A 27,438-nucleotide genomic window follows, 5' to 3' on the forward strand; every position below is an offset into this window, starting at 1 on the left:
GTTCAATGTATTGGGATAACTGTCATTTACCACTTTATATCACTCAAACAGCATAATGTGGCCATAAATGAAGAGCAAATTCTATTTACACCCACTTCTGCAGAGTGACCTTAATTTAAATGAGAATCAGGCCCATAATCTGTATAAATATATGCACTCTGTTACATTAAAGTTATTTATTACATTGTGCTTGGCCTGAGTATGCATGGAGATTTACCATAGATAATCCATAATCCAGAATTAAACTATTAATACGCATTTTGAGAGTGGCAGCCATAACCTCAAAATTCCTTGGTTTAAGAATGACCTTTAACTTTGTTTGAATATATTTTTTAAATGTATGAATAACAAATTAACATCGGTTGATAAAAAACATTCTGATTCCTTTGTACCATTTGCATCAATCCATACTTAACTTACACAAAGCCTTGAAGATTAGAAGGCTTAATCACTCATAATATTTATTTGTTTTTAAATGTCAGATCACATTTAGTTCAACATACTGTCAGTCTTGTTCCCCTCCACCCTCTGGTGTTAATGAAACTACAGAAGTAAGTACTCTTCTTTTTCTGTACGAAGACACAATCTTAGCAAGACGACAAACCACGTTGTGCCTCGCCTGTGTAAAGGAGTTGTTTTCTGTATCCTCCTGCACATGGAATTGAAGTCTGTCTTGTTCCCCTGATATGGCCTCCTCCTTTCAGTAGACCTGGTGCAGGAAGCAGCCACATTTCTTGTTGTCAGGAATAATTTTTAACTTTCCTGCAGCCATGTCGCTGCTTATGGAAGGTGAGCTATGAATAGCAGTAGCTGTTCCCAGTTCTCCAACAGAACCACAGCTTCCTGTGTTCTCACATGTTGTGTGATGGTGTACTGGAAAGAGTGCATTACTCATGAAAATGACACAAAGAAGTACACCGCTCTGGACAAGACCTTGCATGTTTTAGAACCCTGCTTTAAGCATAATACATTGCAATGTTGCAGAGATTGACTTCCCTTGTAGCATGCACTCAACAAACGACATAAAAGTGATAAGAGTATTGCACAGTTTTTCACCAGGTGTCTAAATAACTGCAGATTTCCAGCATTATTTTTTTTTAGCGCTTCTTGACCTTTCTTCTGCTGGTACTGAAGCACATTCTTTGATCCACTCCTGTTAAGCAAAGTGCTTGAAATCAGTGAGACTCACCAGACTGTGTACTGGATTTCATTTTTCATTTTTTTTCCAGCCTTTGAGCAAGGACACGGTGGTCTTGCAATATCTACTGTAGTCATGGAAGTTAAGTCCTGCCAGAAAGTCTTAGGATCAGCGTTTCTAGTGACATCAGAGAATCTAAATATTTCTGTCAGGATTGCGACAACATTGTGCTACAGCTCAAACAAGAGCCATACGGATGGACTGGGGAAATCAGTTATCTGTCAATACAGCTTATAACTATATGTTAAAAAGCACTCACATTATAACTGTACCAAATGGAGCCTCAGAAAAATTACATTGGTCTAACTGTGGCATGTCTTTCTTTCCACAGTCCGCACCTGAAGTTTAACAATCTGACCTTGATTTCAATTCATGGCCTTCCAGGAAAAGACCTTCCAGCCTCCAAACACAGAAGATTTTTAATTAACAGGTTTGATTTAATATCTAAACTCTACCGTAGCTTCAAAGGAAAGCATAACACTTTGTAATTTTCTGTGAACTTGTGCTAAATTTTAAATAGGAACATAGGCAGGTGCTCTCAAAATAATGCAGTCTCTCTATAAAACATGCATTCACCTGTGAAATGCATTAAATATAACTGTTACTAGGGAAATAGCACAAAGCATTACTAAAGCAGTAACTTCAGGGTAGTGGTCCATCATATTATACCAGGACACTGCTCTGCTGTCCAAGACTTCTTAGATTGCTTAGATTTCCAGGCTAAGGATAGATGACAAAAGATGTATGTTTGATGTTTAAATATTGCTTAATTTAACTGCCATGAGTTTTGTTCCAAATAATGCTGACAACCTGGGAGGGAGCTGAGTATGCAGGGGAACATTTAAGATTAAGTTGACAGACTTGGAAGAACTGTGCTGCATCAGTCCTGCTGCATGTGAACTGCTTGTGTGTCAGTCATTGGCCTGTGTTTGGAAGTCTTGCTTCGGTCCCTTATACTCGCTGCCCCCTGGCTGGCAGAGCTATGATTCTGGTGCAGAATATCTCAAGGGAAGTCTGAAAGATGCTTGTGTCCAGCGAGTGGTCAAATATTTTCACAAGTTTTCTTGTTTGCCAATAAATAGAGTAGCTTCCAACTAGTAGGAAAAAATTTGCCTCATTAAAATTGACAGTATAATTCTCACTTAAATTTAGTATATTTCTTTTAGGCATTTTATTTTCTATATTGGAGTAGTCGCTAGGAATCCACACTCCAGACAAGATCATGGTTGTTCTGGACATTGAGAAGCACGGTCATTTTGAGTATTTGGGGATGACCTTGGTATAATTTATGTGGATTTGGCATGTGACATTTGGAACCAGCACATTGTTCTTACCAATTTTTTACTTAGAAAGCAGTAAAGCCCTAAAGAGACAGCTCTTTAAATGACAAAACAACTCAATGTCTCCTTAAAACGGAAATCTCTACAAAGCCATGGAAATGGTGTGATGTGGACATGTTTAAAACTAACTTACCATATTTGGAATTTTGCCCTGTGAAGAGCAAGAAATTTTTGATAACTAGTTACCAGAATTAATTTTTTACTGTAGAATGGGATGTTTTTAAGTACAAGTCTAGAAAATGAAGAGATTGTATACTCACGCAAATGCATGTACAGTTTTTCTGGAATATACTGTAAAAAAAAGACTTGTAATAACAAAATATCCACCCTGACGGAAAGTTGCTGTTCATGGCTGCCTCCCCAGAATTAGCTGTTAACATTTGAAAGCAGATTAAGAGTGAAAATTGAACTCTGCAGGGTACAATTTTTGAAAGCATCCCTGTGATTTTGGCGTGTCAGTCTCCCAGGAGCTGTGTACCTCAATTATAAAGGTGCTTTTGAAAAACCTAATCTCTTCTTGATGTCCATTTTATTTATAGATTTCTGCATGATTATAGTTTAGAATTGTCAGTGGTTTTCTTCCCTTATTTATTTCCTTCTGGTATTTGTGAGTATAGAGGATGCAGAGCACCTCAGAAAGCCTGGACATTCTGTTCTAAAATTCTTCAGGTCATGAAAGCAACTTTGTTTGTTTCTCCTTTGGTTCTCTATTTGTTATTTTCATCATCCTCTAGGATAATTTGGGGAAATCACTAACAGCAATTAATGTGTACCAGTCAGCTCTGATGTTTTAGAATGTATATTCTGGTACTAGGAGTAAAATACTTTTCGGTGTTGAATCTCTGAGCTCATAGAATCATTAAGGGTGGAAAAGCCCTCCAAGATCATCTGGTCCAGTCTTCCCCCTACCACCAATATCACCCACTAAACCATGTCCCTGAGTTCTCTTAGTGAAGATAAGCATTTTTCACATCTGCACATTTCCCTCATAAACCTGTCAATTTTGTTTTCTTTTGGATAACCAGTATGATAATTTCTCCTTTATGCCTGTTAATATTCAGTTCATCTTGCAGAGGAATTCAGTTGCATCTTACAGACTTCTGAAAGTTTGTGGGTAGGGGTCATTTTAGGGAGTTTCCAACATCTTTCATTCTTGTATTTTGGAAAAGTTCATTTGGAAAAAGATCGCCAAGAAAAAAATGGATATCCCTGCCTTCCTCTTTCACCTCTGACAAGCATTTTCCTACCTTTCTACTTATTTTTAAACTTTTCAGACTAACACTTCGGTACAAAGGTGTTAAAATACCAGTGGTGCCATAACTGTATTTGCATCTCACCATATTTGCTATTGGTGAAGCTGAACACCAAATGAAGCACAAGTGAAAAAAAAAAATAACATGAGAATCTAGAATAGGATAAAAAAATGGATTATTAAAATATTTTCTATGCAGGTGCAAAGGTCTCCTCCTCACATCAAGCTGCAAATGAAAAGCAGAATAAAGCATTTATTTCTGACTTTGTTTTTAAATTATATGGTTGTATGGCCTAGTGCTGGGAGGGATTATTCGGTTTTAGCAGAAAGTTGTCAATTTGTAACTGAGTATTTCATAATGACTAATCTTTTACTATAGGCTGCAGTAAACTTCACAGCAAGAAAACAGACTTGAACCACTAGGGGACTTTGGCTAACTCACCAGATGTCTAATTAATGCCTGCTGTCAGCTGCTGAAATGTCACTTACAGATATTTTTTCTTCACAGCCACTGTTTTAATGATGAAGATTATGCACAGATGTCACTTTGTTCCTGGGTTAACGTTGTGGTTGGTAAAATGACTGGCATAAATCGCACTGCCAAATATGTAGTTATTTCCAAGCAGAGAAAAGTACCATATGACTACCTTGTTCTCTGCACGGGACAGAAATACCAGGTAAGATTGTGTGCAGAGAGAAGGAAAAATAAATAAATAAATAAATAAATAAATAAATAAATAAATAAATAAATAAATAAAAGACACCACATTTTTTTACAGTGAAGAGCATTTCTGTGATTGTGATCAGCAAAGGAGTAGAGTACTCCATAGCAATTGTATAACCAGAAAGCAGCCCTACGGCATGGCAGGTTGTTCTGTTTCAGTGCAGCTATAGAGTTTGGAGTGGATAAGAGAGGGAGATTTACAAATTTTTCTACCAGTAATGTCACTACTCAGTACCAGATATTAAGCAAAGCTGTCAGTATTTTGCCACTGTGACCATTAAATCCACTGAAGAGTAGGCCCAAATGACATGTGGCCCCAGCCACAGGAGACTTAACTCCAGCTGGTTTAACACCGTTTGACCTAGTTTTGGCAATGGAGGGAATTCTTTATCAAATTAATTACTCAGTTCTCATGATGACCATGCCTAGTGCTGTATGTTATTGTAGCACACGGTTGTGTTTCAAGTGAGATAAAATGCTTCAGGGAAGGTGACCTGTGATATTCAGTGGAGTCTCACAGCATTTATGTTGGGGGACACAATCCTGGGAAGTGAAGGCTCAAGAGTGAGAAGGGCCAGTTTTCCATCTGGGCTGCTTTGTTTTAGCCTTGGTGACAACTAAAGCAATTTTGCCATTCCCCTGGTTTACAGCAGCAGCACAGGTCTCAAAAGAGTGTATGTGTAAAATGAACTTGTGTGGGGTGGAACTGAGAGCTCTGTCTTGCTGCTGAATCAGACCTCTGTGTGCTAGATAGCTTCTTCCAGTTCTGTGTCATTAGTTTAACTGTGATTGCACTATTGACTATGAGATGGGTATGGGGTGTGCTCCATGAAACCTCTGCATTACATGGAGTACAACGTGTGCAACAGATTTGTGGAGCAAGAAAAACCCATTTTTTCTGTAATCTCTTCGGAGTTGAGACACACTTCAAATGACAATCTATGTTCACTATTCATCAGGGATGAAACAGAAGTTAAAGTATGGTCTGAATGACTTTAAGTGCTCCTAGAAAAAGATATTTGGAGGCAACTCTAATTTGAAATATAAGTTGTGGGAAATAACTACACTGCAGGGAAAGAAAAATAAGAAAGCAAGAAGAAACTCAGGTTTTATCTGTCTTCAAGAAGAAGACAGATATTCTTACTTCTAAGCTCTATAAAATAAAAAAGGAAGGAATTATTTTTATCATATGGTTTTTGTTTTATTACATAGAGCTGATTTTAAAAAATCTTTCGTAGCAGTACTCCAAGATTTATGCCATATATTCATTCATTCATTTGTTCCAGGTCCTGTCTCCTACTGGAGCAGATATCAGTAAACTCCCAACTAATAGAGATGTCCTAAGTGAATGGCCACAGAGATACACAGGGAAAGTCCCTTCCAATCATTTTAATCTCAATGACGATCAGGACTGTTTAAAGGCATTGCACTGGCTGGAAGAAAACATTGTCAACTCAGAAGGTAGGGGTCTTGGTAAACACACGCACATTTGCAGAAATGTTTTCTGGGCTTATTGTTTCCTTAAGTCCATGGTGTGATTGGTGCCTGATTAATTCTAGCAAAGTGTTTCATCTGCTGTGCTTTGTTTTCCAGATGAACTTAAAATTTGTTGTCATTTTTGATACCCAGCATATTTAGCTAGAAAAAAAAAAGTTTGGGATAGATTAATTATCTATAATTATTATATAAAACAAAATGAATCCCAAATGCAAAGCTAGTTGGAGTCATTAATTAGACAACTAAATAATAATTTAATTAGTGAGTGTGTTTTTATGTTGTATAGAAAAATACCTAGATTCGAGGCATAACGTGTCATCTGTGTTCTGTTCAATCAGTTACAGATTTACACATAGAACTGCAGGCTCCCTCTATTTAATTTTATCCCTTTACATCACACATTTGTGCAGGTTTTTGTCCATCATACCTGTATTTCCCGAGCCTGCTCATGTTTGTGTTCTTCATATATTCACTGAATGTGCATACTATAGAAAACACCTGGTATCGTTCAGGCTTCTGAGTTAAACTCTTTCAACTGCAGAAAAAGAGATCAAACAGTGAATGAGCTCACATGTCATCTCTTCTTTGTGCCAGATCTGAGTCAGGGCAGAGTTCAGAGCAGGAAAGCTGTCTTTGTAGAAAGTTCCTGTCAATTGAATGCAACAATAATTTCCTAAAAATGTAGTTGAACTGGCTTACTTGGTAGAGAGTAGAATAATGAAAATTGATAGTTATTTGTTATGGTCTGCTAAGTTTGTGTCTTGCTTGGCAGACCTTTAAGGAAGTTCTCAAGATACTGGAGGTTTCTTTATCATCCTCCAAGTCTGGCTGTGGTCAGGTCAGAAGACAATAAACGTGGTGATGTCTCAGTTCACATTTTCCTCAAACAGCTTTCTGGCCTCAGGAATGTAAATGGTGCAATCTGTATGGTTTTGCCTAGTGTCCAGCTGACATGCACAGCTGCATTTGCATAAACAGATGAGGTGGTTGCTTCTCCCTATTTGTTACTGCTCATCTTTCATGTAAATCTGTGCATGCCCAGTCCTGGAATGTGCTCCAAAACATCTGAGCAGAAATGCATCTGAGAAGGAGCCAGTGTCCAGGATGCAAGGCACCCAGAACTGTTCCTCAGGCACAAGGGCAGTCTTACTACACCTCATCTTTTTTGGGACCAACGCACCTTTATTACTACTAAGTTAATATTAATAATTTCAGTATTGCTGCTGGCTTTTCCTGTTGTGTAAAGATGGATATATTAATTAGGCACTATCATGTCTTCAGCCGTAAGCTAAATTTATGGCTTCTGCTGTGTCGAGGCGCATTTTCCTGCCAGAGGGTTCCTGGAAGCACACGGCAGGGTCCTATGGGACTGAGCCCTGGGCTAGGGCTGGGACCAGGAGCAACACCCCAGAGCTGGGGCAGCTGGCACAGGGGGCTTGGAGCATGGGTCTGTGCTCAGCTGCCCCAGCTCCATGGAGGGCTGAGGAGGAAAAGCTCTAGACAGGAGAGGGAATGAATATACCTCCAAGACCACTCATAGTTCTGGAGCTTTTTTTGAAGGGAAGTGTTAATCACTGAACTTCACTGTGTGAGTCTTATTAGCCTAATTGGGTGAAAACTTCATTTGGTAGCACTGATTTTGAGAATGGCTTTTAATTAAGAGTTAAAGTAGAGGCTTTAAACTGCCTTTTTTTTTCCCTGTGCAAATGCTGGGTACCACTTCATTCTGGTTGAAACCAGCGGGTGCTTTTTTACCAAAGTTAAGCAGAGCAGGATCAACCTGGTAGCAGGTTGGCAGGAGGAATCACACGTGCTGAGCAGCAGGAGATGTTGGAGGACCCGTGGGACAAGCAGTGAGCCACATCCTTTGCTGCTCCACAGTTGCCCGCTCCTGGGCCAGCAACTCGGAAAGGGATGACTGCTGCCTGGGGCCCGGAGCAGAGCAAGCACCAGCCCCTAGCCCTGGTGCTTCAGCTTCTCTGATGAAACCCAGCCACCTAGTGCATGTAACCTATTACAACTGTAATTGTAACTAATTGAAATTCATCTCCTATTAGCACTGCACTTTCCATGAAAATAAAAAGTAGGATGGGAGTAAAGTAAGGAACAAAACCGTTTTAATGGCCCAAAATGGAGCAATTATTTTTTCTCTTTACCTAAACATAGTTTACTGCTTTATTAAAAGCATGTTTGTAGGAATACTACCATATTAAAATTCCAGTGCCTGAATCACCAACCAGAGACACTGATGCTTTAGCTAATACAGGTTTTCTTCTTTAGCTTTTGCAAACTAAAAAGAGTCAGGTCATGCTGGGGTCACTGAAATCTTGTACTTCCACTTGTGGAAAATGAATGAGCCTGCTCTGCAGCAGAACACTGACATTTGAGTAATAAATAATAAAACTACTCTAGCAGTCTTTTTTTATGGCTGCTTTTTTTCCATAGAAGATTATTATGTTTACTCACAGATAGATACATTTTCATGTAGTTAAATAATAAAAGCATCCTGAGGAATTGCTATCTGTCCAGTGAACATAATTTCAGTCCATAATGAATATCGGTAGTTCCTTGACTACTAGCATTGTAATCTAAAAAGCTACTAATATTGTAATAAGCAGAAACTGTAAATTGTTGATTTACAAGAGGTCAGTAAAGGAGCATTGCTTTCCTTAATCTAATGTAGTTGTATTAAATATTACCATATAAAACAGAATTTTAATTTTCCTTGAGAAATGCGGGGCTGGAATCTGATCTTGTATATACAGAAATGCCAACATGTAATGCAATCACTGAACTCCCCCGCTGAAGAGGCTGGTTCCACCAAATGGTGAGGATCTCTCTGCTGCCCAGACTTTCATGCCTTAGAGTCAGAATGACATTTTGCTAGCCTGCACCTTAGGTAAGCACTTCTCATTCCCTGTTGCCACTGAGAAGGGAATTCTCAGTCTGTCCTACAAGAGCTGTGCCATTTTGCAAGGGTTACCTGAAGGCGGAGCAGATTGGAGAGCCTGGCGATGCTTTCTATTCTGACAGAGAGAGCAGGGAGCAGAGGAGCAGTTTTCAGGCCTTGCTCAGATGAGTACTTAGTGCTTTATATTACACCGACCTTAGATAAAGCACACTAATGCTCCGACGTATCCAGGTCTGCCTCCCCCCTTGCCAGGAGGGCTGCGAGTCCATATTCTGCTCACACAGAACTTGCTACCTCCCGTCCTCACCTGTTTGCTCTTGTCTTTAACTGCGCAGTTTGAAGTGGTACAGCTTCAGTGGGCGAATGCTGCAGGATCCTACTGTTATAAATGAAGTATCAACTCAATCTGAATTTAGTAATATTTATAAAAGAAATATTCATTAAAAGTTTAAAAGGCAAGTAAACAGTGCTCGGTGTGCAGGGAGTCTACGCTCCAACAACACGCACACACGAACATCAAACATTCTAAATATACAGAACATTGCTTTACATACGAAACCCAAGTACGCCTATACATATGTACAATCAGGAAAGGTAAAAATCCTTTAAGTTCCATGACATACTAAACTCGTGTACACCTAAACATATGTAAAATCAGAAAAGGTAACAAACAATTCTTTAAATTTCTCCATTTTCCACTCCTTTTCTTGATTACAAACAAGTCTCCATTTTCCATTCCTTGTGAGCAATATGTCTCGCTTTAAGTTGTCAAGCAACTCGGTCTTCGGGCCTTATGTATCCCGTTCTTCCCGGATCGAGGAAAAGCACATCCATCTCCTTTTCAAGGCCAATAGGCCTGGGTCAAAAGGCACGTCCAGGTCAACAGGGGGGGTAACAGCAAAAGCCTTCGATGGCTGTAGCAGCAGAGGGGCCCATGGCGTAGCAGTCGGATCAGTAAAGGAGCCCGCAGCTCCATCACTGTCTGGCAAGCCACACGTTTGTGATTGTGGCTCCACACGGCTCTTTAAGGCCTCAGAGACTGCTTGCCAGGTGCCAAGCAATCCCACTGCAACCTTGTCGTTTTTAGTTGCAGAGTCCCACACCTTGACATCAATTTGGTCCCATATTTCAGGCCCATAAAATGTCCAATTGTTAATAAGGAGAACAAGCTGCAAGGTTACCAGGACAGTCTTTGTTCCTAAGGACGTATGATTCCCCATAATGCGCAGCTGCTTACCAACGAGGGGCAGTTGTGTGCGCGGCTCCGCTTCTCTCAGCTCGAGCTTCTCTCCAGCTCCAGTGCGCCCATTTCCAGCGACTTTCTGTACGAGCTTCTCTGAGCAGTTTGCTGAGTTTGGCCAAACCTATCTTCATGAGTCGATCAAAGTGCCTGTTCCCGTCCTGGTCTCCATTCTGCCAGCCTGTTCCTCTTCACTCCTTTTTCCTGCTTCTTTATTGATGTAATTTCATCATGTTGCCTTTTTTATCCTGAGGGCAGGCTCCCCTCTTATACCCTTCTCCCCACAGCAGTTCTTTTCCAAACAACTTTTCATTGGTCAAACAACTTTGCATAAAACAGCAACAGCAAACACCCAGAAACTTCCATGCCTTAATGGCTGGAGAACAAGAAACCAGAGACTGCATGGAGTCTCCTGAATCACCCTTCTTTATTCCGTCTAAACTCTTTTACATTCCTGATGGCCTCGTCGTTAAGAGTCTAATGTTATCTCAACCATGGGGCTTTCCAACCCCCATGGCCACATTCCCAAATCTCCCCCTTCTTTATTAATATCAACCATTTTCTCGACGCGAATTACCACTCCATATATAACACTACCAAACAGTCTATGGGTTTGGAGCAAAAGGCATTCCCTCAAATGGTGGAAGTGTAGGTCTGAATCAGAGCTCCCTTTGCCTGTGGGGAAAAATGGAGCTGGTTGAAATAGTGGCAATGCACTGTGAAAAGAGCAGTGATATCCAAAGGCTGCTTTTATACTGGTCACAAGCATCTGCCTTGAACGTGCTGGTTTCCCAGCAGTGTGCAGTTCTGGGCGGGCTGCTTCGCAGCACAGCATCAGGCCGGTGGGTCTGGGGCCTCCCAGCAGTCACCTGCACAGAGCAGTGGGGGCTGCATCCGCAGGGGCCTCTCCGCTGTCTGGAGATGGAGGCTTGGCAGGAGGAAGCCACAGAGCTGGTGACTTCCTGTACTGCACAACGGCTGGTTTTCTCTATGTTGGTCTTTTCTAGTTTGTATATGTTTTTCTGCATGATGCGTTTAATTTGCTCCTGTTCCCCATGTCCCTCCAGTAAGTGCTTTGACTAAGCAAAACTGAGCAAAATTGAGGAGAGAAAGGAGAACAAAATAAAAATGGGTGTTTTTTTTTTTTTTTTTCTTTTTTTTGTTGTTGTTCCCAAAGGATTTTCAATCAAAATAATTTCAAATTATGGGGTCAAAATGAATGTCATACTTCTGTGTTAAGTACTTGCCTACTTTGTGGGATGTTTTGTACAGATTCTTCACTAAATTATCTTAGCTACTGTTGCTAGGTAACATTGTTTGCTTCATAGCATCAGAGAAATAAGAGGGTCAAAGAGAGCAATTTCATGTTATTATCATCTGAGTTACACTAATAAGGTTTTCATTGTACATCTTAGAAATTTGCCCCCCTTTTCTTTCCCCCTTAGGGAACATCATTGTCTATGGGAATACAATTGACATTTACACCACGGTAGAAACCCTCTTATCTCTTGGAATTAATGGATCTCGCATACATCTCGTGCAGCCTCCACTCACCTCAGATGTTACTTGCCTTAACAACAGTGAAATAGAAAGTGCTGTTCAGGAGGCACTGTCAGAGGCTGGCGTGTCTGTTTATTATGACAGTATCCTGGCACAGTGGAGCAAAGGTGACGACCCAGACCTTATCACTTGTGCTGCTTTCACTACTAATACAGAACCATTCAAACTGCAGTGTTCAGTAAGTATATGCTTTCATTGTATTTCCTTCAGTCTGTTCTTTAAGACAAAGACCATCAAATCGTGATAGAGTCCCTTGATGATTTATCTATTTTCTCATTGTCTCTAGAAGAATTAGTGTTCAGTCATTAGTCTGAAGGATTGTTTTGTAAAAATCCAAATAATACCATTGTTAATTCCCTGACTGATTTGGATTTAAATGTATTTTAGTCAGCTGACTCACAAATAGTTGAGTGACAAATATTCCTAATACATTTTCAACATAATTCTAGAAATTTCATCTCCATGAACCTTATCTAGGTAAATTACACACACACACTCACACATCTGTGAGATCTGAGATGTTTTTTAACCTTTCCCAATGGGCAAAACAGTCCTGTTTCTCATCGTTGGGATAATCTGTGTGAGTGGGCTTCTAGTAGAGTCATTTTAAAACATGCATCCTTAGGAAGCCATAAGGCCCTCACAGCACATCCCCACAGCCAGCAGGCTCCTTTGTGCCTCAAGTCTGCTGTAGTTCTGGAAAGGAAGGACCACATAGCACCACAGAGAGCTCCCCAGCCACCAGTGGTCCCTCCAAATCATTGTTTTTTTCCCCAGTCCTTTTCCGTCTATGGATATCTCAGCCTTTCCTGAAGGAGCTGAAGACCTTGTACAACACTTTTATCCACTGGCAATCACCTTTGATCACCATATCAGTAGCGATGTTCCTCTTGCTCTCTCCTCATATGCAGCTCTTCAGTTTCTCCCCTCTTTCCCTAAAATCCCTCTATTTTTATTCTTCTTCCACAGAGATGTGAATCTGTTTTTTGTAACTTAATATCCATTCACCACCTCCCCACAAGCCCGTCACCTCTTCCCCATCACCTTTCCTGTGTGGCCTGTGCCATTCCTTCAAGACCCCCATTTCCTCGTGGTTTGTTTCTCTTGCCCGTTGTGCCCCTTGCCTGTCTTTTCTCTGGTCATGGCTCTTGTCTCTTGTGGTCTTACCCAGCCTCTAAGCTGAGGGATATGCAGTTACTTGTGATGTTGGGGGCTTTCTGTTCTCCAAACCCAGTTCAGCTGTCGTGTGGGGCTTGCAGCCGCCTGTGAGGACGGACTCCAAGGAGGGCAGGAGCTCCAGTGAGCAGCTGTGTCTGCCAGGCTGTGCAGGAATTGGCACTGCAGCCGCGCTGGGCCTTTTGGGATTTGAGCCAATGTCAACTGTTGATTGGCAGTTTTTAGGGGCTTAATTTGTAGAGTCCTGCAGGATAAAAACAACAGGAGAAAATCTCTTTCTTGAATGCAGCAGCCTCCCTCTTTCCCCTCCCAGGCTGACAGATGGCTCCCAGCCTGGAGGCTGCAGCAGTCCCCTCCCTCCCCCCCTCCCTCCCCTCCCTCCCCTCCCCCTTCCCCTCCCTCCCCTCCCCTCCCTCTCTCTCTCCTCTCCACTCCAGTGGCACTGTCCAGCCTGTCAGCAGGCAGGACACCGGCCAGAGCTTCCCTGATTTTGGATCTGCTAGATGGTTAGCCTTTCTTTAGCTGCACATTGTTCATTACCTGTTTATATACAAAAAGCACAGAGGCTGTAGCTCCTCTGCTTCTGTGTGCCTGCCTCACCAGTAGTGCTAAAATTTCGAGCTCTCTTGGCTTCCCTCTCCTGTGCCTTTTCTTCTGACTGGCTTGTCCAGCTGGCAGTAAGCATTTCACACTTGCCTTCAGTCCCTAGGACAGCTCCGTGGTGGTGTAATTGGGTAATTCCTTTACCCTGGTCACAACTGTGTCCTCCCTGAGGCTGACTGTAAGCGACGGATGTGTTCCTGATGGCTGTTTACCCTGATGCGGTTACGTCTCGGGCTGCTGAAGATGAAGGCAGTAATGTAATGCGCACTCAACCGATAACTTCTTTCACCACCCTTTCCTTGGCTTGCACAGTAATATTTCTTGGTTGTGGACAGGAGTATTCATTGTCACGTAATCATTTTAAAAGCTGAGGGCACTGATGAAGGAGAAAGCTCCTTTTAAAGGATCTGGAGCTTCACAATATATATATATTGCAGCAACAAGATGGTAAGTCTTTGTTCCCTTTGCACACCATGTGATCTCACTGAAAGCATATCTCAACTTTGTCATTACTACTTTTAACCCTCAATGCCCAATTTACACTCTTGTTCTATGCTCTTGTTGGGAGCTGCCAGTCATAATTTCTTCCTTTGTAAGAGACATCTGTGAAGACCCTGTTTGTAGCTGTAGCTTCTCCCGCTTCTGTTGCTTATGATGCTTTCTGCCAGAGGTGAAGGTGTGGGGCAGGCAGGAGTTTGGGCTTGTGCCCCCAGTCCCAAGCTGTAGTGACCCAGGCTCACTCACCAATGCTTCATTTCTTGTGCCCCAGGTACCTCTCTCATCTTGGCCTGAATAGGCACTTCTTTCCTTGGTGAGCATGTTTTTGGCTCCAGATTTCAGGTGGGCTCTTGCCTCTCTAAATCACTTCTAAACATTGTAGAAAAGCAAATAAATCAGGCATCAAGAGATGTGTTAGATGTACGTGATTCTGAGAGCGGTCTGAGAGCCACTCTGTTAATCAACATGCAGAGCCGTGCAGAGCAGGCAGACAAAAGGGGAGGGCTGGCAGACCCTGCAATCCTCCCCCTCACACTGCGCTGGGTTTCAGAGCAGCTCTCGGGGCATCCAGTGCATTTTGCATGACGTGCTGTGTGCACATCTGTTCCACACCGGCGCCTAACATGTGGGTGGAAATGGTGGCTGCTTCCAGTGCCACCTGCTTTGTGGTGCTCATCGTGGTGGTGCTGCCTCAGCTCCCATTCTGGGGAGCGGGGGTCTCATCTGCTTTCCGGCATCCCAGGAGAGGGACTAGGCAGATGCCACAGGAGGACAAAAGAAGGGAATTACCACTAGCTTTTTCTTTCAGACTTAGAGGAGGAATTCAGGGATTTAGGGCTATTTTCTTTCAATGCCCTTGAAATCCCCTATGGGGAAGACAAGCTCATGGCCTCAGTAGATGCTGCTCCTGGAATAAATCCCTACCTCAGGGCCAGTTCTGTAAGATGAGCAGTAGGACAGAGGGGGCGGTGTTTACAGAATGGAAGTCATGTCTCTTTTCACTCCCATAAACCAAAATGTACTGAATATGTATCAGCTCCGTTTATTACCAGATTCAGAAATGGACTGCCAGATATACCAAGGATTTCACTTAGCTATGGTCTCTGCGCTGACCCAGATAACCAGTGGGTCTGTCCAACATCCAAGACCTGTGCCTCTGAGAGCAGGGTAACTCCAAGCAGTAACGGCATGCAGAGTAATCTGCTTCCTAAGGCAAGCATTTTACAGGCCTGGAATAGTTAGAGATGTGTTTCAGCCCTGACAGAGTTTGAATGTGCTCTACAAAGTTTAGGTCACTGTGAGGTATATTAAATTTGAGCGCTTTCCTTTTCATGTACATGTTCAGTCTTTTTATACCTCTCACAAACTTCTTGGCCTCCACAGCACTGACTGGCATAAATTCAGTACTTTGAATGAGGATGAAATTTCTTCTGAACAATTTGAATTTCCTATCTTGCAATTTCATTGAATGTGCCTGTGCTGGTAGCCATGGTTGCATAGTTTGCTGGCATACAGTTAGGCACAACAGTTTGAAAAATATTTGTAATATATGGTTATGCTGCTAAAATACAAACTACATTGTGCTTTTTCTATTAATTTGTTTTTCAATTTAGCTTCACCATTTGAAAGAAGCAAAACAACTTCATGAAGAATTCTAGTCTGTTTCATACACTAACACAGAAAATGTGCGCATCTACTCAGGCTATCTGACATATGTAATCTTAGAGTTTTTTTAAATCAAATTAATTTACTTAACCAGAAGTAGGTGAGTCTGGTTTAGTAATCCCGTTCTGATCCAATATTTGTAGCTTTAATTTTAGTTGCTATGAATACTGGATAAGAAGGATTTATCTGTGTATACAAAATCAAACTGTATTTCATGTTCCTGTTTTTATAAAATAAATAACATTCAGAATGAAATGTATGTTTTTATTTATGAAATTAGCCAGTAACTAATGTATAATAACCTGCATTTGTTTACATTTCTTCTTAGGCATTTTTCAGCTTTGCCTACAGGACTGTGGATTATGAAACCTTTAAGGCAATTAATGATGCTTGCCTTGTTTTTGATGGAAGACTTGTGATTGATACCGAATTCCATACTAATGATGTCAGTATCAGGGCTGCAGGTTCTTTAACAAAGTACTCCAGGAAATATTATGCAGATGAATGGACACACAGCAACTTCAATTCAAAAGAGATTGGCTTTGAACTTGCTACATCTATGCTGAATCTCTTTGATCCAACCCTTAAGCCCTTTTCTAAGCCACCAGAAGGCATGGATAGCCTCATCCCCATGTACAAGGGGTGTAAAATTAAAGGTATGTGAAAATGGAGTTCTGCCATCCTTTCATACCCTCTTTGTTATTTTTGCTGCTATATAGTCAGTGTAGGTCCATTTCACTTCAGTAGCCATCTAATGGCAGTAAAGTCATCAAAACTCCCTGTACAGTCAGTGGAGAGAGGTGATAGCCTCTGGGTGATACCAGGGAGTGATTCTGCTTGCATTCATGCAAGGATTCATTTCTTCGTGTCACCACCTAGCTCAAGATATTTAAAAGCTTTGTCTAACCTATGCTAGATTCCCTCTATTTTCAAGTGAGAGAAACAGGAGCATCCAGAACATGACTGATGCAGTCTACTGACAGGTATCTCAGATGGGATGCATTATTTACAAGAATTACATGTGAAATATACCATGTAACCTAACATTTGCCATTCCTCATTTGTCTTTAGCTCTGTAGACTTGTCTAGGAATTGGGAGGAAGGGGAAAGCAAACAAACAAACAAACAAAAAAACAAACAAGCTTACACTGAAGATTTTTGCTAATAATGGACCAAGTTGTACTTTTATTTATATTGCAGTCACAATCAGAACTTTTCAAGATGTGGCTGCTGCACAAATAGGTATAACAGTACCAAAGCACATGAAGCCACAACAACTAATTAAATTTTCCTCTTTAGACACTTCGTTAAAAAAATAATAATCATTCTGGGAAAAGGAGGGTAAACAGACACTTTATTTTCTTTTCTGTGCATGAGTGAATAAATCTCATTGTTTCATTTATGGCAGGAGGTGTTCTTCCCAGAGGTTGTAATTACTTGCATATTTCCAAACCAGAAATCCCCATCCGGCTGGACATAGAGCTTGCACTGTCTGACCATGTAAGTTATGTTATTTAACTTTTCCTTGTTTTTTTCCTCTGTTGGGAAGATATCATGTTTGCTTTTCCTCAGTCCTCTCTTTTTCAGGATGGCCTTCTTTTTGCTTGTTTCTCTAGAGAGACACAAGTCATTTTCTCAGTCACATGGAAAACGTTGCTTTTGAAGTTCCTACCAAATACGTAATACACAGAACATCATGGTAGTGGTGGTATTTGCCATCAGATTCGTGTAGTAAATCCAGAGTCTGATAAGCCTGCGTGCATCATATAAATCAGGTGCAGCTGGTGAATTATAACAGTATGAATTAAAACGAACTGAACCTCTTAGATATTCATTACCATACTTTCTGATATTTGGCTTTCTCCAAAAATGTACTTTTGTTATAAAGAAGAGATAGGATAGCATTAGCTGGATTTCACTGAAATATGATTTCAGCCTTAGCTCTTACCTTCTTTCCTCTGTAATAAGGTGCCATAAATGCATACAGATGATAAAATGTCACAGTCTTATCAGTGAAAATGAGTTGATTTCTAGACTAGAAGGAAAAGAATGTATCCTGGAAGGGATGGTGTGTACTTTGCTGCTAGAAAACAGCCAGTCCTAGAACCGTGAGGGTCTTCTTTCTCTGAGTGGGAAAGAGGGAAGCACTTCATGCAGTTAGGCTATGTGGAAGATTCTCCCATGACACTAACGTGGAGCCACTTCTCTTACTGCAGAACGTCACTTGTGAAACATGAAGACTAGATTCATGTATTTTAAAGCCAGAAAAGACCGTGCACCTATTCAAGCTTTGTACCTTTGTACATTGTACCTTTTTCCTTAGGGATTTCTACATCAAGCCCATTCTTGTAGATGAGGTAGAGTGTTTTCTCAAAGACTACTTCAGTGTTCATTTTAAAACTCAGGTAGCAATGGTCCATAGAAAGAAATGATGTTTTAAAAAGGGAATCCATGCTTTACAGAGAGAAGGAAATCAAAGCATGGCTCACCTTGTTTTCCAGCTTTTCAGATCCAAGATAAGCTGTCCGAAGCTGCACATACTGGGAAGCAAAAAGGACTATCAGAGAGAGAAAAATAGATTTTGTCAGTCCAAATTACTAGAACATGATAAGAATTCTTTTGCTGCAACTTTGACTCCCCATTGTCTGAAAATATAACATCTTTAAAGCTGCTCCACAAACTTCATGTAAATCCTAAAAGAATTTCCCAGGAAAATAGTAAAAGAAGCTAGTGAAACGTATTAACTGAGAGATGTGGAAGTTACAAAGGCGACTGTAGCCTAGCAACAGGTTTTAAAGATATATAAATTGGAACATGAATACAGCTTTAAAAAATAGCTTCAAGCTATTTGATCATCCCACTGTGAGGTCTAAAACACATTTTTACATTTTTGTCTTGTATTAAGTAATTGGTTAGTGCTACAGTTTGAGCATCAACATCGAACACTATTATTTTTTAATTGATAGTGATAATGTAAGCAATAGTCAGCAGCCCTGTTTGTATTAGCAAGAGGGTGTCACTGAGAACAATTCTAAATCATGTGCGTATATTTGCATGTGTGTGTGCGTGTATATATATGCATATATATATATTTATGTCATGTATGTATATGCATATATTTTAAAGTAATTGTAATTCCAGGTACCATCCAAAGAGATCAAGCCCAGCCTCCTGCAGCTGCAGACAACCATCTAGTTCATAGTCATTTATAAAATTTAAAGACAGGGTCCTTCTTGCTGGTAATTTTATTGTTGGAAGGCTGTTCCTACACATCATACCTCGTACTACTACAGAATGATTGACATGTGATAAAGCTGTGGGTTGTGACATTGAAGCCTGCTTGTAACTGATTAATGTGGTAATATCAACTCTCTGTCTATTGTCATATAGCTTCTACAATGCGCCATAAATTTGGACTCTGCACATATACTGCTTGTATATCCATATAAATATATATGGATATACACTTACAAATCTGTAGGGAGAGTGTAGGTATACTAGTGTGTTCTTTGTTCATCAAGATGCTATCTTATAGTAAGTTATGATATGCCGTGTGTATGGAATAGTATGGACACTGTATAGAATACAAGGACAAACAGGTTTCAATTTTCCATAAACAGAGCGTTCTTGTGTTTGAGATGCCCCAGGTCATCCCTTCTGACCTCCAGCTGCTGCTCCATAAGGTCACAGGTCTCCTATGGTTCCTTTATCATAACTGCCAGCCCAGTTCAGATGTCCCAGATACCCTTAGGTGTCTCATGTGGCACTCAGTCATGGGCAGCTGAAGCCTATGCTGTGCTCATGGTCATATGCTTCACAGTTTCTGTGCAGTTAACCGAGGTATAAATCACAGAGCAAATCTTCGTGCCCAAATGATGGTATCTTGTTGTATAAACTGTGGTGCCAGGAATGGATATTCTTGGTTAAAAATGTTTGTGGATTTTAAGAAATGGTAAATATCAAATATCAAACCCTAGCAGATCCTGTATGTATGCCAGGTCAGGTGTTCTTTCCATTTGCATAGTTTGCCTTTTATTTTGTGTTCCAGGGTATGGAAATTATAACTGGAAAGGCAAGACATGGGAATTATTTTAGAATGCATATCAACAAATATAGTATGGTAGATAGCATCACCTGCTTTTCAAAGACACCCTTTCCTGTGTCAAACTATATTTGCTTATATGGACAGCATGAACGTCTTCTTAATGATCTTCATTATCGCTGGAATGAAGGGCAGATTACAGACCTTTACAGGTAAGATGAATTCAACATTGTGCGTAAAATTTATGTTCTGGATGAATTGTAGTTTTCTTTTCTTATGGTTTATCTTCTAGCTGTTTTCCCTTAGAGCTCAAGATAGATTTAAAAAAATATATTTTCAACTACTTGGCAAAATTATCAGTGGCAATGCAAGCCCTAAAGAGATTCCTGGAAAGAACTGTCTTTCTCAGATTTATTTAGAGAAGGAGCAGTGGTTTACTTGAACAGCTTTCATCTGAAAGAGCATTTCAGAATCATTATAACATTTGCTTAGAACAGTCAGTAGGCTTAACTCATTAAGCTGAGTCTGAAGAATCCTTTTTTATTCTTTAACTCAAGATTCATATTCAGAAGTCAAAATTAAAAGTCAGTGCTTTAATCACTTCAAATCAAATTTTTATCCAAAGTTTTCTAGGGAGGTTTTAAATCACACATAATGTTAGTCACACTGCTTACCTTGCCTGTCAGATGATGATAAAACAAATCCTAGAATTTATCCTGTAGACTGTTGTCTGTCTAAATGAGCATAGGGAGTTACTTTTACTTAATTTTATAGCCGAAAGCTGTGGCAGGAGTCTGCATGCTTAGTGGACGTTCCCCATCCAGCTTGCAGGCCTCTAAAGCAGTTTGCAGCAGTGAAACAGGTCTTGAAGATTTTCTGACGTGCTCCCCTCCACCTGAGCAAGTGCAGGGCAGTTTTGGGGACTAGGCATTTTGGAGCAAGGACTGAGACTCAACTGGAGAGACTGAAAAGCCTGGCTATTTCTATCTAAGATCTATGTCCTGTCTCTTCTGAGAGACATTCTCATTGCTTTTGAAAGTGCGAACTTTAATTAAAGAAGTTGTTTTGGAAAAAGGGGGGGGTTTGAAAAATGAGATCTACTGTATCTTTAATCTTCTGCTACTACTGCAGAACTTGATATTTCAAAAAGTTACATGGGCTAAAAACTCAGACTTGGTTTATTCCTTATACCTCAGCTAAAATAAGTGCTTTTGAGTTCAGGCATGGCAAAAAAAATCCTGAGTTTCATTCATGTGATAGAATTCTTTGAGCATGTAATTAAAACTCGTCAATACATCTTATTTGGATTTTTTTTTTTAATCCCTCGCAAGTGATGGCTTGGGACAAAGAATTGTCACAGGTACAGTGTAAGTGAAGTACTTCCTTACACAAACTGGTTTGGAGACAGACAGCCAAGCACAGGAACAACTGGTAAATTTTCATCATGATACAAAGCTGATAGTGGTCTTAAAAGTCTTTAGGCATGATTTGGTTATATTTTTAACTGATTTGAAGAAAGGCATAAATGACAGTAAAGCTTTCAGATTAAACAATATTATTTAGATAACATTTAGTAAAAGTTTGATGTAAAGGATGCACTGTGGTCCAAGAGAAGTTTTGTGTGATGACAGAAGTCTGCTAGTCCAAAACAAACTAGAAATACGTAGTTTTAATGGCACAGTCCTCTGTGCCTACATTGCATTGACTGTGCTGGTAGTTGCAATCCTCTGTAGGAACGAAGCACCTGGTATCTTGAGACAGGGACTTATGAGTCTCTGAATTCCTGTACCTCTTTCTCTAGCTTTTGCACTTCTGCTGGTTCAGTGTCAAAAAGCTTCACTGGAATATGGATAAGGCATTGTACGTGGCTGAGGACAGAGAAATGAGAATGTCTGCTGAAATGGGGGAGGGAGGGAATCCAATCAAGCCTTTCATTTAATGACAAAAGATTGTTTTGTATGCCATGTCTTGAGAATAGTGGTATCAGCTGTCGTCTCAAAGGGTGAGCTCCCCTGAAAAGGACTCGGTGCGTCACTGCAGCAGGATGTGCATCTCTCTTATTTCTTCAGATGCTTTGCACTCCTCTTTCTGCAGTCTGCCCTCATTCTAAATATGTCAGAGACTGACTCCTCATTCTTTGTTATTCCCCATCTTTTACAGGAAGATGGGATGAACTCAAATGTTAACTGTGGGTTTTAGAAGTTTCTTGTACAAAAATGCTTCTTTACAGATTTCACTTCAGGAGATCCAATATGCCTCTGCTGGGAGGCATATTGATTTATAGAAAAGGTTGGGTTTGTTTTCCAAGAGAGCAATGGCACCCAGCAAATGTAAAGTTCACATAAACAGTATTCTGTCAGCAGGTGTTAAGTAGAAACTGAAGGTGGATGACACAATTGTATGAGATAAAGGCCAAGACTGCAGAAAATTTTCTTCTCACAGCTGATCAGCTAATACATTTTGAGCACTGGAAGAAGCTCAGTATTCAGGTTGTGGCAAGGTATCATCAGCCTTGTTCATGGTGCTACAATATGCAAACACAGCTCTGAACTAATCTTTTCTGTGAACCACAAACATTGTCAGACACACTTGTGCTGTTTGCCCAGATGTGGTTAGTGTCAGTAGTTGCATGCACTAGCAAGTTTCACACCAACATCAACATCTGGAAGAATACATCATTTTGCTTTGGGATTTCTGTCTGCAACACAGGTAGCGGTATTTTCCTGACATTGACAAAACCAGCATTTTTTCCCTTTCACTGTGTTACTGTGCATTGGGCGTGTAGCCCAGCCCAAGGACCTCAGTGCAGCTGCACCTGTCTGCACTCCTGATAGCCACACACAGATTTTAAAGAGATGAGACATTATCTTTACAAATGGACAGCTTATTTCTTCATGAAAGCAATTAAGTGTGTATTAGCCTCCGTTGCTGTCATAATGGTGACAGGATCCCTACACACTGTGCAGGCTCATCAGGGGTTACAAGCAAGATCAAGTTCTAAACATCCATGGAGATTTAAAAAAATCTCAAGAGAGATGAAGATCCCAGTGACAATCTGTTAATAGGATAAGATAGGCCAGTCAACATAAGAAAAATAAGAAGGGCAGCTTTATCTGATGCCAGCACTGACACTCAATGGAGGAGTCATCAGCTCTTGCAGAAGACTGGTTGCATCTTAGCTGGTCTTTGTCAGGGCTGTTTATTGGCCAAAACTGCTGGCAGCCTAGCAGGTTCTGAAGCCATGCAAGGTCAGGGTCCTCTTGCACCCACATACTCACAGGCACCTCCACAGCCTGTGTGTCCAGGAGGTCTGGCCAGGATCACAGGTGTGCCACACAGGGGCACACTGCTCATCAGTCCTCATAGCATCTCTTCAGCTCTTCTTAAGTAGTGATGCTGAACAAAGGTTGCCAAAGCAGAGTGAAAGGGCTAGTGAGAAAAGGAGGAGATGGTAAGAAGATGAAGCAAACTGCCTGTAAGCTCCATGTAGCAGTCCCAGTGCAAAGCACATCAGCACAGGAAATTGCTTCCTTCAGGAAGAGGTACAGCAATGGAAGAAGGCTGGGAATACAATGTAGTCTTAGAGTGTGCATATCACAGAACCACAAAATCGCAGAATCCTCTAGGCTGGAAGAGACCTCTAAGATCACCCAGGCCAACCTCTGACCTAACACTAACCAGTCCTCCACTAAACCATATCACTGAGCTCTACATCTAAACTTCTTTAAAGACCTCCAGGGATGGTGACTCAACCACTTCCCTGGGCAGCCCATTCCCATGCCTAACAACCCTTTCAGTAAAGAAGTTCTTCCTAATATCCAACCTAAACCTTCCCTGGCACAACTTTAGCCCATTCCCCCTCACCCTGTCACCAGGCACATGGGAGAACAGACCAACCCCCACCTTGCTACAGCCTCTTTTAATGTACTTATAAAGAGCAATAAGGTCGCCCCTGAGCCTCCTTTTCTCCAGGCTGAACAAGCCCAGCTCCCTCAGCCGCTCCTCATAGGACTTGTTCTCCAGGCCCCTCACCAGCTTCGTCGCCCTTCTCTGGACTCTCTCAAGCACCTCGATGTCCTTCTTGTAGCGAGGGGCCCAAAGCTGAACACAGTACTTGAGGTGCGGCCTCACCAGAGCCGAGTACAGGGGGACGATCACCTCCCTAGCCCTGCTGGCCACACTGTTTCTGATACAAGCCAGGATGCCGTTGGCCTTCTTGGCCACCTGAGCACACTGCTGGCTCATATTCAGCCAACTATCAACCAATACTCCCAGGTCCTTCTCTGCCTGGCAGCTTTCCAACCACTCCTCTCCCAGCCTGTAGCTTTGCTTGGGGTTATTGTGCCCCAGGTGCAGGACCCGGCACTTAGCCTTGTTGAACTTCAAGCAGTTGGCCTCAGCCCATCGGTCCAGACTGTCCAGATCCTCCTGCAGAGCCCTCCTACCCTCGAGCAGATCGACACACGCACCTAACTTGGTGTCATCTGCAAACTTACTGAGGGTGCACTCGATCCCCTCATCCAGATCATCAATAAAGATATTGAAGAGGACTGGCCCAGTACTGAGCCCTGGGGGATGCCGCTAGTGACCGGCCTCCAGCTGGATTTGACTGCATTCACCACAACTCTTTGGGCCCAGCTACCCAGCCAGTTTTTAACCCAATGAAGCCTAAGCCAGTCCAAGCCATGAGCAGCCACTTTCTTGAGGAGAATGCTGTGGGAAATGGTGTCAAAAGCCTTACTGAAGTCAAGGTAGACCATATCCACAGTTTACATGTTTGTGTACAATATGCAACAATATACAATGTTAAACCTAGCCGTTAGAAGACTATCCATTAGAAAACCATGAAATTGAAAAATGTTTTGGCATCATCTCTTGTGGAATGAAGATCGTCTTGAGGCTTATATGCAGGTGAAAAGTGGCCTTTGGCAAGGAATATGAAAATGTGATCAGTGATTTCTCTGTGTGGGATAGAAAGAAGAACTGGTTTGAGTGATGTTCACATGGTCTGTAATGATCTCACAGCACTGGGTGAGTGTAAACCTGATGTTAAGGCTGAATTTCTCTTGTTGGGAAAAAAAAAATTCCTTTTAAACTACTACACGTTACACCTATATCCACTTGCAGCATTTTCTAGCAAGTTGTGAAGTGCCCTTAGTGGAAAAAAAAATAGACTGAAAATGTTGCAGTTTGTTAGTTAAGCTTACAAACTTGCTGGTTTGCAACATTCATTCCCTTCATCCTTTCTTTATGCCTTATTTTAGGAAGGGCCTTCTTATAAGCCAAGAAAGTACATCGCTTTAATCTTTTGCTCTGCATTTAGATTTCACAGCATGGCATCTAGTTCCAGGAACGGACACAGTAAAACAGCTGTCACCTGGGAGCCAATTTATTTCTGTGTAGCAAATTGTCTTTTAAATAATTAGAGACTGCACCTAGCAATGAATTTCCTTGATGATTTGCATTTGGTATGAAGGCTGAAGGTTAACCCCATGATACCGGATTTCCTGGCCGTAATGGGCCAGTGCCATTTTCAAATTAGCGTTAGTGACAGGCCCTCAAGATTCAGCTAACTTGAAGAAGTAACCCCTCCCGGCTGCACGCATGAAACTGCCACTAAAGGAGATAAATAATGTTTCCTTGTGTGGAGGGAAAAGTTCCATTGACTTCAGTATGAGTTCAGCATGATTAAAAGCTGCCTCTAAAAGAAGCCTCTAGGACTTCAAGTTGGCAGATTTACAAACCTGGTGAGCAATAACTGAAAAACAAAACAAAACAAACAAACAAAACCAGCATATAGTTGTGTAACTATATTTCCTTGGTCCCATGGCTAAGAAATGTGCTAGGGCACTTGAGAGTCTGTTATCATTTAGTGAGCTGAATACTCCTCCTCTGTCTGACAGTACTTTGACAGCTCACTGAAAGTCTCAAATGCTTTTGAATTATTATCATGTTTAAGGGAAACAATGCTTTTAGCTTTGTGTTGGCAGTTCTAACTGAATCTGATGGAACTAATGATTTTCCAAGTTTCCTTTCTCCTACTTTAGCGGACAGATACTATGGACATCCTTAAAGGAGGTCTCAGTGCAACTCTACAATTGCAGAGTTAAACTGAATGCTCCTCAGAATGCCCAGCTGCCTTAGCTGTGATCCCAGTGACATAGATATTAATGTGATAACAACAGATACCAGATTTATCAAAAATAATTGCCTACAGTTAAGCTCCTGCAGCCTGATCTTACCATGTGTTAGGTACTCCAGCTTAATTTAGAGTAGCATCTGAGTGGCCCAGTCCATTACTTAGCTAAGCATGAAATTAAGAGCCAATGTTTTTGTTTCTACCTATGCAAACAACATCTGAGGAAACAGGCTGTTAAGCCAAAAGATGGTCACAACCAGACAGCTGTCTCTTCTGCCTGCTCATCCCTCTGGCTGTTTTACAGGATGCCATGGTCTGCCGGACAAGTTGTCAGGGTCGTAGACAGGCAACAGTCCCTGACCATGCAAAGTCTCATTCTCACTTGTCATTGTGCTCCAAGAAGCCAGCACAGCATCAGCAATGGTCAGTCTTCCATCTGCCTGGTGCCGCCATGGCTGGTGCACTCACTCCGTCTGGGCCTTCGGTCACTGTGTTCCTGAGCAGAGAGGTCTTCAGATGTTGCTGTCAGACATCAGGCAGACACAACCTTAGGAACCACAGACAGTATCCTGAAGCTGAGGATTTTGTGTACATTCTTTTCATGTCACTTGGATGTTTCACAGTATTACTACCTAGATTTGGAATCCACTTCAGGAAGGAATTTCTGCAGTTTTTATTGATTTCCTGTAAGGTTGCATCTTGAAAAGGCTCAGATGGAATTTAAGCACCTAAGAGTGAAGCTCTTCCCGACAGGGAAGATTTTTCTTGAAGGGAAAAGAAAGCAAATCCCAGCAGGTGTAACATGAAGCACTCCCTACACCACACTCCTTCCCTTCCCTCGGAGGTCTCTGGTGCTCGCTGAAACCCTTCAAATCCTTCCCATTCCCATAGCAGCAGATAAAAGAGGCAGGTGTGGGAAGAGGCCTGAAATACTTTTTCTTTTAAGCTTGTACATTTGGTTTTGGTCATCAGTGCTCCACACTGCTTCACAAAGGAGGAATGTAACTGGCCAGTTGTACCCTTTTGTATGCTCCTGAGGTGAAGGCAACTGTAAGGCAGTTGCCAAGTTATGGAATGTGTCTACAGAGCAGTGGAATCTCCCTTTGCTGCATCTTGAGTACAGAACAGATAATTACAGGGGTCTCCTGGTACTTGGCAACCAAATGGATGCTCACTGGCATCATGCCTTTAATATGAGAGAGAAGTGCTTCATATAGGCTTCATTTGGCATTAATGAAAACCAAATTTACTAACACAATGCATAAAAATCTGGCCCACTAGTTTCTAAAATACTTAACTAGCTTATTTATCAAATTAGGTGTGAGTGCTTTTCTTACTTGGGATGTTGCATTAATGAACTTGTTTTCAGACATGACCTGCAGAAGATGCCGGTCACATCCCATTAATGAAGCAGTAATGCTGATGACAAGACAAAGGAGCACCACTATCGCATGACAGCGAGAGGAGCAAAGGCAGCAGTGCTGGGACAAACAGCACGGATTTGGGCTGGCAGTGATGAGGAATCCTGTCAGAGGCACACAATTATGCTGACCAGTTTCTAAAAGGCACCCTCTGAAATGCTGTGTTGATCAG

At 41.5% G+C, this 27,438-nt stretch overlaps 1 protein-coding gene across 2 annotated transcripts in view; it reads left to right on the forward strand.

Annotated features, from left to right (window-relative positions):
* CFAP61 (cilia and flagella associated protein 61) overlaps positions 1-27,438 on the forward strand; it is a 103,468-nt gene that overhangs the window by 62,237 nt on the left and 13,793 nt on the right. For both annotated transcript variants that reach the window (XM_068675151.1, XM_068675150.1), the window contains exons 18-24: positions 1,530-1,628; positions 4,299-4,467; positions 5,801-5,975; positions 11,608-11,900; positions 15,993-16,320; positions 17,073-17,164; positions 19,713-19,918. In XM_068675151.1, coding sequence (XP_068531252.1) covers positions 1,530-1,628; positions 4,299-4,467; positions 5,801-5,975; positions 11,608-11,900; positions 15,993-16,320; positions 17,073-17,164; positions 19,713-19,918 — 1,362 coding nt within the window. The remainder of the gene's footprint in view (positions 1-1,529; positions 1,629-4,298; positions 4,468-5,800; positions 5,976-11,607; positions 11,901-15,992; positions 16,321-17,072; positions 17,165-19,712; positions 19,919-27,438) is intronic.

The sequence above is a fragment of the Anas acuta genome, chromosome 3 (genome assembly GCF_963932015.1).
Source record: "Anas acuta chromosome 3, bAnaAcu1.1, whole genome shotgun sequence".
NCBI classification, from domain to species: Eukaryota; Metazoa; Chordata; class Aves; order Anseriformes; family Anatidae; genus Anas; species Anas acuta.